The following is an 18,158-nucleotide window of genomic DNA, read 5'->3' as shown; positions in this document are numbered from 1 at the left end:
AGGAACTGCATTCAAATTGAAGCCATGAGAGTGGCACAGATCACTGGAGGGAATATGAAAAAAATAATAATACGAAGGCACAGGACAGATGTTGGGGAGCACCTCCTGGTGACAGAGAGTAAGAAATCCCATGACAGACACAGACAGGAAGTAGCCTGAGTGATCAGGAGAGAATTGGGGAATGTGGTGTCAATGGAAGCCTGGAGAACAGAGCATTTTGAGATGGAGGGGGTGATCACCAAGAGGCCTGGCTGGGATGATGAAGGAGGAAAACTACCAGTTGGAATTAGATTGAAGAACATCACTGGTCAGAGGCAGACTTGATGAGGTGGTGGGGTCAGAAGCCAGACTGTCACACTTGATATGAAAGAACTCTGGATTTCCAAGAAGACCCCCAACTCCATTCCCCTCCCCTCCCTAATGCCCATTTCAGGAGTCTATCAGCGGTTTGGAAGAGCAAGCCATGTAACTAAGAATTATTTCTGTGCCCTCGTGTGCTCTCTCTTGGCCCCTGTCTAAGCCTAAAGATAATCCCTTTGTGTTGATGTTGGGCACCTTCCTGCCCCTGTCTCTGTATCCATTTGGGTTAAATTACTGTTCAGCCCTCTGGGTCCTGGGGTCCTGGTTGCCCTCATAGGTGCTGAGCACTTTACTTTGCATCCTTGACCCTGGACACGGGCAGGTGTCCTGCTCATTGATTTGGTGTCTTGGCTTCCTGAACTCAGGCTCAGTTACCAGTGAAGCCTCCTATGCTCTTAGCCTCTGGGTGGAATGAAAATTAAGAAAACTAGAAGGCAAAAAGTGTGAATTATGGTGGACTATTGAATGTTAAGACTATGAAAGCAGAAGCAGGTCATTGAAGCAGACCAAAAATGAGGACTTTGACATTTAGGGAGGATGTCCAGAAATTTCACGGTGAGGTTATTGGATGCATCATCCACATGGTCATTGAAGCTGTCAGAATAAAGACAGAACTTGGGATTTTAAGTGAAGACTTAATAAAGTGGTTCTTACATTAAAGATCACATTTTCTGCTGGCTGAATGCTCTAAAATCTGCCTGTGGGCTTGAGCTGTTATTCATTTAGTTATTTAATGGGCACCCAGTATTCTAGATCCTGAGGATCCAGTAGTGAGGACACAGACTTTGTCCCTGGCTGGCAGGACCTTGCCTCTCACAGGGAAATAAAACAATGAATTAAAACATATCTGTGCTACAAAGAAGTAGAAATATATGAATAGAAGATGGATAGAATTACTGCAGAAAGATTGTAGAGGCCTCTAAAACTTCTGTTGGAGTACTGAAAGGGCCCTACATGCAAATGACCAGGAGAAGAGCTTTGCAGACAGTAAACACAGCTAGTGCAAAGGCCCTAAGGTAGGAAAAGGATTGGTGTCTTAGAAAAGGGTTAAAAAGGCTCTCGTGGCTAGAACATAATGAGAAGAGAAGAAAGGGGCAGAAGATGAAGTTAAAGGAGACAGGAGCTCAGCCCTGCAAGCCTGCTGCTTTTGGACTTTATTCTAAAGGAAGTGATAAAAGGTTTTAAGCAGGGAAGTGACATGTTCTGATTTAGATTTTTAAGAGATCAGTCTGGCTGATAGGAGCAACAATGGACTTAGACGCACGGCATCTTAGATTTATGAGAGGAAGTGTTTGTATTGCTATAAAAAGCATTGTGTGAGGTCATTAATAATTTTAACTTGATTTTTATGACAAGTGACTGGCCAAGCCAGGTGCAGCTACAGGCAGATCCCCTCTCAGAGCCTGGGGTCTGGCCCTCATCGATTGTGACATCCTCAGCATTGTCCTATCCATCCCTTTCACATCCGCCATGGCATCACAGTCAGAGATTTTTTTCTGTTGCTCCTCCAAGCTTTTTAAAAGAATCCCCCAGAGAAAAGTACACATGCGCTACTTCGTTGTTGAGATTCGTGGCTTCTACACCATAGACTAACATGGGTCATTCCTGTTATCATGGAATTAACGCGGGCACTGTGAAGGTTGAAAACAGCGGTGGAATTTCTGTATTCCCTCAACAAAACAATGCGGATGTGCTCCATTGCCAGAGGTACAGCTAAATACCCACAGCATCGCTAACGCTCGTGAAGTAGAGGGTCTGGGACCAGGTACCACGCTGTGATCATTATTCATGTTCTTTCCATTTAATGTCCATATCAACCTTACAGGTTAAGTGCGATGTGCCTGTTGGACAGATGAGGAGATTGTGATTCACAGAGATTGATTAATTCCCTTAAAGGTCATGGAGCCAGTGAATAACAGAGCTGGAATTAGAACCCAGTTATGTCTAACTCCAAAAGCCACAGGGTTTCCATCCAGCCACACTGCCTCCCCTTTGTAGCTAGAAGGTCTGTACTGGGTTTCTACCTTCTACATTGTTGTCAGGTCAGTCAGTGAGTCTCCAAATGGGGTGTGTGTGTGTGTGTGTGTGTGTGTGTGTGTGTGTGTGTGTGTTCACCTTCTAAAGATGGGTCCCTGCAGATACTTAGACATTTTCTGCGAGAGCTACAGAGAATGACCAGATATTCCCCCAGTTTGTCCTGACACTAGGCAGTGTCTCGTCACCTGAGCATCTGGATGTGATCACTGCTTGTCAAAGGCTAAGCTGGGCAGTGTGTCATGTCTGCCTAGTGATAAAATGACAACCGAACATTTGATGTAGTCTCGCTTGCATTGGAGAATGTTGATCCCAGGAGACAAGGAAATGTGAAGGAAGGAGGAGAGCTGGCTGGGCTTGAAGCAGGACAAAAAATTACATTTAGGTTGTTACGTCTTCATCAATCCCAGCTGGAGCTTTCCATAGATCCTGTTCTTTGTGCCCATAGGGAGAAGAGAAATAATTCTCCTGAGATCGCCCTGCTGATCAAAACCCTCACACTGACCTGAGGGTCATAGGCTCCTCATGCTGAACTGATGGTCAGTCTTGTGATCTTGGAGCAGATCTCTGCAAAACCCAAAATTTGTCCAAATGATGGTGGGAAGGGTCTGGAGGGAAATTCCAGAGAACCCAGTTTGAGCCCTGACTGTTCCACTTCATATCTCCAGGCCTGAGGCAGCCACTTCTCACCTCCAAGCCCCAGTGTCCTCACTTGCACAAGGGTGGATCTGCCTGGAAGGTCCCTTCACTTTTTTTCAGCACTGACATTGGCCCTAGTTTCTCAGCCCCAGATGCATGCCAGGAATCCATGGCTGTCCTGGTGAATTATCTACACTTTAGATTCTGTCCCCTCCAAAGCCCAGGAAACAAGAATTCACCAAGAAGCAATGGGGACACCCACCATGTACAGTTATCCTAGTATAGGTTGGTAGTTTAGCATAATTACTATCTAGTGAACTGTCTTAAAACATCAATATCAAATTCAGCAACAAGTGAAAGCAATAAATAAATAAGTAAATAAGTAAATAAAAGGTACTTGAGGTAAAAATCTTACCTAAAAAGTAAAGTAAAGTCTGTTCTCACAGTTGAGTTTTGATTGCATGAAATAAACACCCAAACATCATTACAAACATCATCACCCTTTGCCTTCTTTCTGGGTCCTGCTTTCAACATGATCATTGTGTTCTGTTGAGTAATATTGATCCCTGGGGTTTGATATCTTTCCTTTGGTTTCTGCCCTTCCAGGGCAGGGACAATGTGGCTGGTGCCTTTTCTTTGTGTACCAGTGCCCACAAGAACTCTCTAAATTCAAGCTCATTTTACTTCTATCACCCACTTGAACATGTCAGTCCCCCCATTCAAGATGTTCATTTGGTCGCTCATTCAGTCATTCATTACTCAGCTGTTCATTGAATAAAGGTCTTTTGCCAGGTGCTGTGCTGGGGGCTAGGGGAGATGAGGAAGGAGATCCAAGCTATCAAAGAAGTCCTGGTCCCTGGGGTTACCACCAGGTCAGCAGCTCAGTGTGAACTTGGTGTCACAGCAAGACAGCGTTAGTAAAGGACAGACGGTGAACCAGAGTAATTGGGGAAGATCTTCCCAAGGTAGTGACTCAGAAACTGAGACCCACAGACCAGCAGATGAGGCCAAGGATGAGGGATCAAGACCCCCGGAGGAGAGGGACGTCAGGGCCACTCTCTCAGCCTGGGTTTCTACTACTCAGAAGGAGTACCTGCTTCTCTTTCCCCCCAGAAAACCCTGACCTGAAATTCCTAATCCTAAACGTGCCTGAAATCTTGGGTCTTGGTTTTTAAGGAGAAAGAAGAAAGTGTATTCTCAGACCTTACTGCTTCTGTGGTAAGTGCCGAAAATCTAATCATCTGGACGGGATCGTGTATGCAGGAAAGCACCGGTGAATTTTTCTCCATCTGTAATTTACTTTTAACCATTTTGACATCAGATTAAGTTTTGATGTTCACTGGATGGGACAACTGCCGGCTTTTGGGCAGAGAACACGGAGGGCTTTGTCCATTTACCCACAGTGCATCTGCACTCTTCCGGTAAATGGCTTTTTTCCGACAACACAACTTCCCAGGCAGCCCTTAGCCCTGACTCGGAAGAACCGCTGAGTTCAGCCCAGGAGATCCATTAAGAGGGATCTGGTTTTTCACTCTCTTCAGACAGGCAAGTGAATTTAAAGCCTTCAGGGAGCACTGAGTGGATTAAGTGGGCAATTTGATCCATTAACTTTGACTAATCATGCTTCTTTTCTATGAACTTCCAGGGCTAGGTAGGAGACAGAAAGGTAGAGGTGAGCATGTGGCTCATGTGGAATTGGAAGCCTGGAAATGTGCATTCATTGGCAAGTATACAACACATATCCTGGGCTTCCCCACTGGTCAATAACTGGCTGAAACGTTTGTAAACAAACTGGCTGGATGCCTATTTCACCAGGGATTGACTCACTTGGGGAATCACAAAACTGTGGCCTGAGGAACCAGAACCAATGAATGCATAGCATTTTATTGTTTTGTTTTGTTTTATTATTTTATTATTTTATTTTATTTGGTGGGGGAAGGACAGAAGGAAAGGGAAAAAGAGAATCTGAAACAGGTTCCATGCTGAGCATGGAGCCCCACGTGAGGCTCGATCCCACAACTGTAAGATCATGAGCCAAAATAAAAAAATCAGATGCTTAACTGACTGTTCCATCCGGGCACCCCTGTGTAGTATTTTAAATATGAGATATTTAATGCATGATATTTTAAGTAGGAAGAGAAAAAGCAAAAATCTAGAATTTTTTCCCCTAACTGCTTTATATCCTTGAACTGGGATTTAAGTTTTATAAATCTCGGTGCTAAATTGGTCAATGACTGGGTTAAGATTTTTCCTTGTAAAATATCTTCATTGAGCTACATCAAGATTTTTCTCATCATTTTGACACCAAGGATACTTAACAATTATTTTGACCCAGTGCAAGATTTTTCTTTCCACACAAAACTGTACTTGGTGCGAATGAGTGTGTAGTCCCGCTTTTTAAAATGGTCTGGCATATGTGGCATAAGCCACCATTACTGCCACTCTGCCCAGGAAACGAGTGTTACCACTTGTGACCACTCTAAGAGGATTCAATTCCAGCCCAGAGAAGACACTGGACATTTCTTTGGCCTCAAGTGCCTCATCTTAACTATTTATGCATGTACTTATTTTTTTTAATTTTATGTTTTTTATGTATTTTTGAGAGATAGAGAGAGATAGCATGAACAGAGGAGGGTTAAAGAGAAAGGGAGACAGAATCCAAAGACAAGCTTCAGGCTTTAAGCTAGCTGTCAGCACAGAGCTCAACACAGAGCTCAAATCCATGAACCATGAAATCATGACCTGAGCCGAAATTGGATGCTCAACTGACTGAGCCACCCAGGCACCCCATATGTACTTATTTTCACTTCCCTTAGGGTCAAAACGGAATTACCCTGATACTTTCTTTTTCTTAATTTTTTAAAAATTCTTATTTATTTTTGAGAGAGAGACAGAGCACAAGCAGGGAAGGGGCAGAGAGAGAGAGAGACACAGAAGCCAAAGCAGGCTCCAGACTGTCAGCAAAGAGTCCAGTGAGGGGCTTGAACTCATGAACTGTGAGATCATGACCTGAGCTGAAGTCAGATGCTCAACTGACTGAGCCACCCAGGCACCACGCCCCCCCCCCATACTTTCTTGGGCATTGATGGAACTTTCTGAAAGGTCTTCCCACATCTCAATGTCTCCAAACTACTATTGTGAAATCCATATTAGGAGCCTACAGGCTTGGTTGTGTCTTTCCTACTCTATGACTTTTTTTTTCTTTACCACCTTTAAGCCCCCAAAGCATCCCCCACCATGACATGGTAAAGGCTTGACATATGTCATATGTGATAGCACCCATCAGGGCTCCGTATCTTCACATGATGAGCTCAAAAACAAACACTAGGGATAATAACAGCCCAAAAAAGCTAAATTAGTGAGACAGTTCCAGCAGAAGAGTGTGTGGTAGAAAAGTTAAGAGGAAGTAGAAGACAGAAAGTCTCAAAGACATAACATGACCTAAGTAGGTTCTTTTCTGGGTTCTGTGCTGCCATAACTAGCTAAAGGTAAGAGAGGCTGGGTTCTCGAAAGTCCGTAGTGTCCAGCTCAATTGGAACCAAATTAATCATAAATAGCTACATTTAATTAACAAATTATAGAGTAAGAATCTGAAAAAATAAATGGTCTCAGACTGTCCCCCCACCCCCGCCACTTTCATTTTCCCCATAGTAATTGATAGTTCTGAAAACCCTACATCTTTGATTTTCACACACACATGAAACTGAGTAACTTAGGTCTGTTGATTCATTTCCTGAGCTGAAACTATCTATATTGCTAACCCAGAAGTTCATTTGGTCAGTGGGTAGTTGGTTACATGTCCAGCCACAGCTGGGATGACATTTTGGTCCCGTCATCACAGGACTACAAGTACTTTGATCCAAACCATTAATGTCTCAGAGTCTCTCTCCCCAACTCATGAGTCGTGTCCTGAACAAGAATCCGGCCTCCCTCCCTGGGCTCACCTCGCCCTGTCACTCATCCCAGTCTAACCCTGAGGTGAGGTCATCGCTGGGATTGTGTGTGTATTCCACACATTACTCTGGATGGGTATTCTAAACGCTAACACTTCAGTTGGCAGCTTGCCTCCAATCATGTAGCTTCCAAGTGGCCACATCTCATTGGACGTGCCAAGTTCTGTTTCGGCCAATTCTGCAGAAATTTGACAACTCTTTTTGATTAAAAATGGCCCACCTATATAAATAACTCAAGTACAATTACATTCCCAAACTGAGATTAGCATCTTTCTGAGAAACTCAGATAATATCCGAGTAAAAATTCTGAATTAGTTTAATAGAGCCAAACAGAGGCAGACAGCTTCTCTGTGTCAGACACTGCTTGTCCTCGGTTAACCTGGCTCTGCGGTCTTGAACCAGAGCTTGGGGGCAAAATCTGGGATGCTGGCAATTCCCTCTGAGTCCCCGGGTCCTGAGCACTCTGCCCTGTCACCTGGATTTGTTGGTTGGCTTCCCGTAGGATGAACTGAGACAAGGAGCAAAGTGTTAAATGTCAGGCACAGCACGTTGGGAAGAGAGCTCAGCAAGTCTGGGATCTAAACCCTCAAGTGAAGAAACCATCTTCATGATCCGACTTACCAATATCAGCTGAAAAGTCAAGAGCAAGGCTGTGGGCTTCAGATAAGTAGCAAACTCTAGAAAACACGTATTGTGGGATATACCAGAGCTAGGGGTACCTCTCATGTCATTTTCTTAGTCTCTTAATTATAAACAGATGGAAATTTCGGGACACAGAGTGACAAAGTCCAATGAAAGAATCCCACACAACTTTTGTTCCCTTTCAACTGTAACATCCAGACAGTATTTTCAAACTTTCAGTCCTTCCTAAAGCTGGGAACCAATGACTGTCCGTGTGGCCCAGGCCCCAAATGCACATCGTGTGCTCCTGATTGGGGTTTGGCAACCAGGTTACAGACAGTGGCTGGAATCCTGCACAGTCCGTCTGGAAATATCTGGACTATTTTTTCAGCAAACAGTGTTGTGCCCCTTGTTATTTCATTTCTTGGAGCAGTAAGCTATGAGCTTAAGAAAATTACTTAAACCTCTTCCCATGGCAATACTGCAAGGACCCCTCCCACAATAAGATCTCATTGACCATTCTTTGGCTGTGTTCAGAAAATAGAGTGTGATGCCATAACTATACAACATGTAAAAGAGAAGTAAGTGGTGTCCCTAAGTAAGATAATCAGGAGTATAATCTGAATTTGATTCTTCCTTTCCTGTCACTAAGGATGGGAAAAGTTGTGGCAAAACTTGACGGGTGTACCTCGCTTATGGATAATGGTCCAGCTTCCTTGGGCTCCCATTCCTACAAGAAGGAAGAAGTGTTAGCCACTAGGTTCTGGGAAGTCCCATAAAGATATTTTCTCAAGGGTCCCCCAACTCCATGTTTACTCAGATGCCACCTCAAGCCTTCTCACCAAGAAAACACTATGTACCACATCTAAGAAGATCTCTACTCCCTCATCCCTGGATCTGGGGTCAGGGGGAGATTGTGTCTCTCTTTCAGACACAGCAAACATTACCCCTGAGGCTCTGAATGCAAATCATCATAGGCTAGATCACCTCAGATCTTTCCTGAGAAGTGAGCTTTCTTAAAAAGAACCACCACCACAAAAACAACAAAATGCTTCTCTCTTTTTTTTTAAAGGTAGGCGCTTTCTCTTCTGGGGGTTAGATTGGGGGTTTAATAAACAGAAGAAAAAAGAGCTTTTGTGGGTGCTCTTGTTCAAGCTTAAGGTTTCCAGCAGTTTCTTCTCACTTTTGTCTAGTTGTAGGATGCAGGAAGCACAGTAGGAACCGAAAGAGGAAAACCTCTGTCTTTTCCATGACCCAGACCACGCAGGTGGCAAATTTGGAAGAGAGTCACGAAGGCCTGCAGGGTGGGCACAGGGCAATGCTGCCATCGAGACTGTGGAGGGGCAAAGTAGGAGTTAGCTGAGGACACCAGAGGGCCTACCTGCCTCTGCACCCAGCCTCCAGCCTGAGCCTGGAGAAAGTAGGGTCTTGGGGAAAGATAAAGCATCTCAGCACAAGAGGCTTTGGCCCCAAACCTGCTGGACTTGGCATTTTCTCTGGGTCTTCCCCAGATCGGCAATGAGCTGGCCCAGCTGGTAGGTCCCATTCACAACCACCTGCAGCGAAATCTCAAAGCTGCCTTGTCCATCCCCCGGCGGGGCTGCAAGAGGAAGTCCTTTCAGTGATGACCTCAGCCTTCACTTAAGGCTGTCTAGTGGCAAACGTTTAAGCTGACGTTACTCCAGCCGTTGGTCTTTCTCATTTGTGACCTCTGGTGCCTTAGTAGCCACTGCTGGGAGATAGTAAAGGCAGGGGCCATCCTCTGGATTCCAAAACCTTGACAAGCATCATTGGGCTGCCTTTCAAGGCTCTTGCTCTTGGCTGGAATTATATTCACTTGTGTGGTGATGCCTTTTATCTCCTGCTGATTGAATGGTAGAAAAGCAAATGACTTTTTATTCTATAAAGACAGTTTGGTAAACAGAATCCTTCCAAATCAGAGTCCACTGGGGAGAGGAAAAAATAAAGTAACAGGACTTTTGGTAGCAAGAATTTGGAAACAACACCCTTCTTAGTATTCTGTATCGTCTCTCAGCATTTTATCCATTCATTCATTCACTCACGCACACATGCACTCCACACATAAGTATTAAGAACCTCCCAAATGTGTCAGATGTTTGGGGCTGAGTCATGGTTAAAACATGGTGCCTAACCCTCAAGGGGATCAGAGCCTAGAGGAACAGACAGACACACAACTAGGCAACTACAATACCTCACAGTAACTGCTGTGCTGAGGATAAGTGCAGGCCCACAGAAGTTTCCTAGAGAAGGCTGTGCCGGCGTGGCTTTTAAAGTAGTGGCAGGACACACAGCTTAGATGCTCCAAGTTCAAATGCATAAAGTATAATGGGCTGGGTAATCGTTCAGTAGGTCATATTGTGGCAGGTATCTAGGCTCCAGCACAAGGTCAGATGCTCAGAGGTCATTTACAGCGGGTCTGATGCTATCCATTAGAAGGTGGCCACATGGAAGGAGGTTAATAGGACCTTACTCAGAGGTCAGAGGCAGGTCCATGGGTAGAAGTTATGAACAAAAGCAGAGAAGAACTTTAGACCAATGTTTCCCAGATGGTATTTCATAGAACCTGTAGAGGTGATTTGAGTGAAAAGCATCTTGTCCCAAGTTTGGAAAATTGAGTGTTTTAAAAATCTCATTTCTGTAGAACTTATCAGTACCTTTATTTCAGTAATGTGTACCATGAGTCCCCAACAGGAGAATGTAAGAATTATTCATTCAGCAAGCAGGTGCTGAGTGGCTGCTTAGCACCAGACACTGATAGGAGCACTTGGGACAAAGGAGTTGAGAGAAGAGAGAGTTTCTTCTCTCATGGACACTGGCAATGAACAATAATAGGTCCATATTTCCTAACCTGATGGGTCCACAGAACCATTTTGTAAAGAAGCATCTCTTCATTCTTATGTTCTTTGGAACAACTTTCTCAAGAAGGAGTTAACCAGAGGAGCTTGTGACGACCTCCCCAGATTCCTGCACTGCGGGCTAGTCCCCCTGATGTCAGTGTCTACCGGTGTTCTGTGATCACAATAGATGAGCCGTAAGCGCTAAAGCATTTCTGATTCAACCAAATCGGATGTTTCTGGAGAGTGCACCATTAGCCTGAGCTCTTCTTGGGAAGAATTTCTTTGCTGACTCAACCTGATTAAGGAATACCGAAGTTCATGGTCATCCATGAAGTGACAGGACTATAGGAAGAATGGGTTTTTCACCGTGTATGTAGATAAAGATGCTTCCCAAAGAAAAGTCATGGGGGAAACCAGATGACGAGTTTAAGGGGATTTATGACTTGCCACACCCCCATTCAAACGCAATTTACAAAAGGATTCCCTCTGATACTGATTTTCACCAGAGCTCCCAGATTCTCAGATAGACCCTACGTTCTTTAAGTGGGTTTAGAAGGGACTCTGGGTCTCATCTGAGCTTTGACCTGTCTGTCCTAAGTGCCTATGAGTCTATGAGTAAGGAAGTAGTTGAAAGGCTTCAGGAGGGTGTGGCTCTCGGTGAGAAAAAAATCCCAGGACTGCAGTACCTTTTTGTGAAGAGACTCAGACATGAGAAGCCAGCTCCACAGCAACCTTTGGTATTTCCCAACACTGCTGCTCTGGTCTGAGCCCCAAATATCTAGAAACACCAGCTCAGGTCAATAAGTAAATATATATACTTGTTATTGTACATAAACATAATATGTATTTCAGTTATACACTGAAACATATATTCAGATATATGTACTCAATTTGTGTCTGTGCATATATATAATTCTATATATTTATTATATACATATAATTATATATATAATTATATATATTACCATATATATAATTCTAATATTCTCAGGGCATTTCCCATTTCCTCTCATTTCATCCATTTGTTCTTTCTGTTCCTAACCAAGTGCTTAAGTTATTTACATAAAAGAACAATCTCGACATTTTAGAGGTCCCTTTACATTGGAGTCCTATTTGAAAACTCATTCTAGTTTTTAACTTGATCTGAGTCTGGCTCCCATTGTTCCCGCCCATCTCAAAAAAAGAGAAAGCCATATTCTATTTAAAACGATAGATTCCATTATGACTCTAAATCTCCAATGAGACCTGTTACCATTTCCCCAGTCCTCCTTACAACTGAACCCTGTGAGGGTAGCAGCATATGGATTTCTGCTGCTGGCAGCCTTAGCCCACTGAAAGTGAAGTCTGGGTCGGATCTTAGCGGTCATCCCTAATGGAGGAGGAAGGGTATCCAGCTAACCTCAAACCATAGTTGCCCCCAAAGCCCTGTGTGTTTTGCAGTGATGGAAGGTGGGGGGTAAGTGAAAGCAGACAGTTTCTCTCCTTAATTCCAATTTGCTTGACTTCTTGAGTTGATGCTGGTCTTCCCCTGAGCACATACAACCTGACAGTGTGAGGTGGGTGCAGAGGGATTTCGGTCCAACAGCAGGTATCATGGTCATATGTAATTGACAAAGTGAATGATTAGTAAAGGACCCACTGACCATTGACTCCCGCAACAAAATCCAAGAGCTCTAATTACAAAGAATAAAAAGAATTGGCTGAACAAGAAAAGACAAGAAAAGAATTCTCAATACTTTGTCAATGACACATTGATGCAAGGGCTCCTTTCTAGCTCTGAGCTATAACCTGGTAGCAATGAGGGAAAAAAAAAAAAAAAGAGAGAGAGGTGCTTCCAGATTTCTCTTTTATTTGAATGAGCCACACAGCCAATAGAAATGGGGGAGGGGAGTTAGGAAAGCTCTGAAAGATGATTTCACTGGTCTCTGCCTTACAGAAGGGGCTGGTAGTGCAGGCAGCCAGGAAGAAACAGGCACTGCTGGTTTTTTGAAGGTCTGCTTACAGACCAGAGTCGATCACTCCCAACATTTTCACTGGTTCCCATCAATGTAAGAAAAATAAGGGCAAAGCATAGAGTTACTCATTAAAGTAAATGCATTTGATACAAAGGACTCCCTTTGTTTAGAGAGTGCATCATTCTTATTGGGAAAACGTCCTTTATTTCTTTATTTTCTAAAGTGGTGGTCACATCAGCTGTCCTCATGGCCATTGTAGCTGCCACTGTTATTTATAGAAATCAGTCCCAAAAATATTTTTTGAAACTCCCCTTCTCAGTGAAATCCAGAGGTTCAAGAGCCAGTGAAGGCATAAGGGACTGGTAGAGTAGGTAGAATCAATTTAATTCAAAGAAGGAAAACTGTGAGAAAATTTAAAAAATGGCAGGGAGAGAAACAAATACCTAACTGTGATATTGAGTGGATATTTAGCCACTTGCACGTTCAGCTGTTAGGTCCCAGCTGCAAGCACTTGCCGGGGAGAGCATCTTGGCATCTCTAAGCCAAAGGGTGAAAGTGTATGCCCAGACAGGGTCAGTTTGAGCATCATCCCCCCCTCCTCTCCAAGAGAGAGAACTGAATTCTGTCATTTTCCAAACTGTGTGGAAAGAATTTGTGCCCATGAAACCAAGGGGGGGGGGCACATAGTGTGGCCGTCTCCTTTGCCTTCTGAGATGCTATTGCAACAGAATTCAATCTCAGAGGCTCAAGCCCTCTGGCGATGCATGGATCCTGCTGTCCAATTTTCTGGAACATTGGTCCCTGCTTCCTTCTCTCCACTCCAGCCCTCCTCCTCCCCTCTCATCCTGCCATACCTCCCCCTTACATCTATCTTTTTCTCTGCGGTAGCCTCCTTGGTATTAAGAGCTGAAATTAACTGCTTCAGTGCCCTGGGAACATCTACTTTACTTTCTTATGTTGGCACATGCATCTCCACCCTTTAGCCTGGGGCTGGAGAAAGGGCTTTGGTACATTCTACCTATGATGAAGCCCTACTATGGAATTCTTTGGAGACCTTGAATTTAGATTACATTGAATACCTCCATGAAGGTTAAAATGAAGAGTCCAAAAGTACCATAGGAAGATTCCGTATGGAACGGGCTAGAAGTTCTCCAGAAGCTCAAAGCTCCTGACTCTGGCTCAAGAGTCAAAGGGTCTGACCCAGCTGTAGATGAGGTGATGGCTCTTGAGCTCAGGTCTCTGAGGCTCAGGGACACATGAAGGGTTCGGGTTCCCGCAGGCTGCCATCTGATGGCTCCGTCATCTGATCCTGGTCTAGCCCGTGGGCCAAGTTGAGAGGCTGGCAGAGAAAAGCAGATGCAGTGTCTACAGAGGCGTGGAGTTTTTACTTCCTCACTCTACAGACAGCACCACATCCTGTACTTCTCCCAGGGGTGGGGGAGGGGAGTCCCCTGGAGGAAAAGTTGGGCATCCCCTCACCTCGAACTCCCACTTCTTTGTCAAAGTCATGGTCTTAAATTGGAGCTACAAGCAGGCATCGCATTTGGCTCCATCCAGCCAGTGGGTCTTGTCGCCTGCAGCTGAAACACCAGGAGACAGAGGCCTCCCTGCCGCACCTGGTGGGTCTGTGGACACCAATGCTGTGCCTGCGTCCTTGTAGCCACACCGGGTGACCAACCAGGATGGTCGTGCCTTTCCCCAGCTCATGCTGTTTAACCCTAGGAAATGGTGAAAGGCTCCAGCTGCTTGCATTTTTTGCCTAAAGGGAATTAATCTTATATATCTGTATGAAAATACAGATATATCATGGACTGTGGGTGGGGGAAAAACATATCTGTGAAGTGTAAAAATCTAACAACCTGATTCATCAAGTGAAAGGAGTCAATCCTGGCATGTTCAGGTCTCTGTCCACGAGGAATGCCAAAATCAAACATAGAAACAAAAATGCAAGCCTTGGGTCTCCCAGTCTCTCCACCACCATTAAAGGAAAGACCGCATGAAAGTGTGGACTCTGCTTGGTGGGAGATGAGCATTTCTGTGGGCTTTTCAGCTCTCTCACTTTCCGTGATTCCCGTCGGTGCTCTTTCTCTCATACCAGGGATGGGCCTGGTTAAGCAAAGGCTTGATTAACAGCTTCAAGCCAACACCTCTTTAACTACCTGAACCAAAGGAATGCAGTGCACCGACCTAGAGGAAAGGCAAGTGTCCTTTTTGATGTGATATTTTTCTGGGTTGTGTTTCTCTGAAGCAAATGCTAACTGATCAACTTCTGTAGGTTTCACTGAATACACGTGCATGGAACGCTGTTACCGTTTGCAATGCAACCTGTTCTAAAAACATTGCATTTCTTTTTAATCCAATGGGGACTAGCAGGTTTATTGTGTTTGCATGTGCTTTCCCCCTAGACTCTGGCTGCCCTAACAAGAAATTCAATAAATCTACTTCCAAACCATCTTGCACAAGCTTTGCATGTCCAGTCTGGGCCTGAGGAAATTAACAAGAGAATAGAACATACCATCGACTTGCGGAGTGGCGATAAATTGCGAAGAGAGCATATCAAGCCATTCTCACTGATGTTTAAAGACTCCAGCCTGGAGCACAAGGTAGAGCTGGGTCTCCACAGTGGCTCTTGTTTTCCAAAGTAAATTGTCATAAATGTTCACGGGACCAGAGAGAGAGCCCCGGGGCTGCGGTGTCGGTTGGTGTATTCACTGTTTGTTTGTTTAGTCTGGTTTGGTGCTGTCTTTTTTTTTTTTTCTCTTGCAAGTCATGAGTAGACTGAAGGCCAGGAACAGAGAGGCTGGATAGATAAAGACGGCCTCAGCTTTGTTCTTTAAGGGGAGGATAATGAAACGAACAAAGGAATCCCCTCCACTGTGAGATTTTTAGCCCATAATCGACATTAGCACCCACTGGCTTTTGCTTTCAGAATTCGTGTCAGTTGTAGCTTTCTGTCACATAAGGTGCGGGGCACCCAATGACTTGACACAAAGATTAGTGATAAAGACCACCTTTCTTAGACTGTAGACACCTCATCTCCCGTGTTCCCAGTTGTCTGCTGGCTCAGAGCACCCCTGGTGTAGGCCTAGTGGAAAGAAGACGGGCAGTAGATTCAGCGTGGGGTTCAGATTCCACCACTGTCACTTCTGTGCCATGTGGCCTTCTGAGCCTGAGTAGCTTGATGTGTGGGAAGCATAATGGACATGCCTTCCTCATAATAGGCCATTATGAGAGGCTCCAGGTGATGCCTTGATCAAGTTAAGTGTTCAGACATGGCAGCCATCACCATATCGAAGAAGACGTTTACCCATGCCTCTCTCCTGCCCTGGCCCTAAACTGTAAAGGGGGGTGAGGAGGCAGACACTGCCCCTGTTTAACTGGGCTGCTCCTCTCTGCTGATGGAAGCTGACAGACCTTTCTTGACGGAGCACAGGAGGTGCATGGCCTCCGCGGGAACCTCAGGCAAAAAACAGCAGGCACTTTGCAAGCAAATTTCAGGAGTTTCATCCGATATTCTGCAAAGCTCCAGTGAGCAATTTTTTGTTCCTTTACTCAGCTCCCTGGGACGTTCTGCTTTCTTCGATTTGGAGAATTCACACCTCTGTGCACATGTCCCATTCCCATTGAGTTTCCTTGATAACCACCTAAAAGGCTGCAAACTCCAAAATTAATATCTTCACTTCTAGTTCATAATTTGAAATGCACCGTATCTGTGTGCTAACAAAACAAATAGAGAAGACCCATTTTGCCTCCCTCAACACCTCCCCTCTCCAGATAACAGGTCGACTTTTTCTATTTGTAAGATAATTAAGGGCTTAAGGTCCAAATTAAATGCATTTTCTTTCTCAGTTGCTATTTTGAAGGACAAGGCAAAATGAGGTAGTCAAGCAAAGAATCTTCTCAATTAGCCTGGATAAAATACCTATGTCCAGAGCTATTACAAAACCCTTTTGTTCGTTCTTGTTAAAGATGTACTTGTGTCACTAATGACCTGACCCCTGTAGACTGTAGATCATTTGTAATGCGTTTTATTCAGTAGTGTCTGTATCTCATCTGCGGGGACCCGGTGTTGGAGCAGGAATGGACCTGGGGGGTGGGTAGGGCACAGTGTGTCTGAGGTTGACTTCTGGGTGTAGGAGAAGTTCTTCTAGAGAAGCAAAGGGTAGTATCCTGACGGGACATGTGGGGATTTGCCCACTGACTGTCCAGCCTTGCACCTTCCTTCCAGCGCAGGCTCTGAGTTGCATGGTTTGCTCCTCCCCTCGTGAGGACAGTGGGGCACATCAGAAAAGGTTCACTCCCCTTCTGTCATAGAGACACTCTTCTTTGACTCTTGCTCTGAGACTCTCTAGAAGCTGCATTACCGTCGAGCAGAGGATATATAACAAGTAGGAATCGTTGAGTCTTTACCAAATACCAGGCACTATTCTAAGCTTTTGAAACAAATGCACCGACAATGACAAAGTGCCGTTAAATGCTATAATGAGACTCATTTTATGCCTGATGAAATGGAGACACGGAGAAATGATTAGGTGGCCTGCCCAAACTCCACCTGTCAGTAGAGGGACTTCAATCTGAGCCCTCTGGGAGCCCCCAGATGATGCCTGGTCTATGCACCACCCTGTCTGTCCTGGGAGTCCAAGAGCTTGTTCTCTCCCAGGCCCTCATATAAAGACAGGAATGCCAAGCTAACTTCATTTTCTCTTCTTTAAACTTTGCAGTAGAGTGGGAGGCAGGGAGCAGGGGTTTGGGAGAGAGAGTAAGTAGGAAAGAGTCCTAAAGCCTTAGCAAAATTAACACAGAGCCTTCAAGTCCATTAGAGTCCAAAACTGGAGACAGCATCAATGTGCCTCTACTATGTGCCTGGTGTTTATGCATATCAGTTTATTGCGTCCTCAGAGAAATATTACTGTCCTGCTTACAAAAGAGAATACGGAGCCCCCTAGAGGTCAAGTAGAGGTCCCAGATCTCACAATCTGGCTGCCACATTTTATTGACTCCAAGGGTACCATCAACTATGAGATGCCCCATTTTCTATGCAGCACCAAGAAGGAAAACTCACCCAGTAAGAAGAGTCTAGGTGTCTTTTTTTTTGTTGTTGTTATTTATTTTTGAGACAGAAAGAGCACAAGTGGGGGAGGGGCAGAGAGAGAGATAGAGAGAGGGAAACACAGAATCTGAAACAGGCTCTGGGTTCTGAGCTGCCAGCACAGAACCCAATGTGGGGCTCGAACCCACAGACTGAGAGATAATGACCTGAGCCAAAGTCAGACACTTAGCTGACTGAGCCACCTAGACGTCCCACCCAGTATGAGGAGTCTAAAAGGAACTCCTCTCCATAAGCTGGGCTGACCCTCGAGGTAAGGATGGACCAAAAAAAATCCCACCCAGCAAATAAGGAAAGTAAGGAAACCCACAGGTTCATCTCCTGATATTGGCGAAGCCAAAAAGGGGGTGTCCCAGAAGTGAAACTCCAAAATGAAATCACGCAGCTTTGCCACCTGATTTCACACACTGCATGTGGTCTTTAAGAAACCCTCAGGCAGAGAATTGAATGTAAAGAAGTCCTGGGTTGATATTGCCCCCTGCTGATCAGCAGAAGCAGTCAAACACCTTCCTGGAATAACTCAGGGCTTTAAGATTTCACTGAGAATAAGTTACATTCTGGTTCCAGAGATTGATGATAAAAGGTGGAGAAAAAAAATAGCGCATCTGAAAGTTATTGAAATATATATGGT

General features: G+C 44.7%; 1 protein-coding gene and 1 long non-coding RNA gene across 4 annotated transcripts in view; one reads left to right on the top strand and one right to left on the bottom strand.

Annotated features, from left to right (window-relative positions):
• ADCY8 (adenylate cyclase 8) overlaps nt 1-18,158 on the top strand; it is a 218,688-nt gene that overhangs the window by 123,486 nt on the left and 77,044 nt on the right. For 2 of the 3 annotated variants that reach the window (XM_029923739.1, XM_029923738.1), the window contains exon 8: nt 14,826-15,023. The exons of the other annotated variant lie outside the window; for it this stretch is intronic. In XM_029923739.1, coding sequence (XP_029779599.1) covers nt 14,826-15,023 — 198 coding nt within the window. The remainder of the gene's footprint in view (nt 1-14,825; nt 15,024-18,158) is intronic. 3 annotated transcript variants of the gene reach the window in all.
• Nucleotides 12,305-15,532, bottom strand: LOC115279195. The gene is made up of 3 exons (XR_003903281.1): nt 14,936-15,532; nt 13,500-13,759; nt 12,305-12,498 (listed from the first exon to the last, which is right to left on the bottom strand). It is a non-coding gene; the product is annotated as an uncharacterized LOC115279195 (long non-coding RNA).

This window comes from Suricata suricatta, chromosome 15 (assembly GCF_006229205.1).
Source record: "Suricata suricatta isolate VVHF042 chromosome 15, meerkat_22Aug2017_6uvM2_HiC, whole genome shotgun sequence".
In the NCBI taxonomy this organism is placed as follows: domain Eukaryota; kingdom Metazoa; phylum Chordata; class Mammalia; order Carnivora; family Herpestidae; genus Suricata; species Suricata suricatta.
The sequence above is the reverse complement of the archived record's forward strand: the minus strand, read 5'-3'. Positions and strand labels throughout refer to the sequence as shown.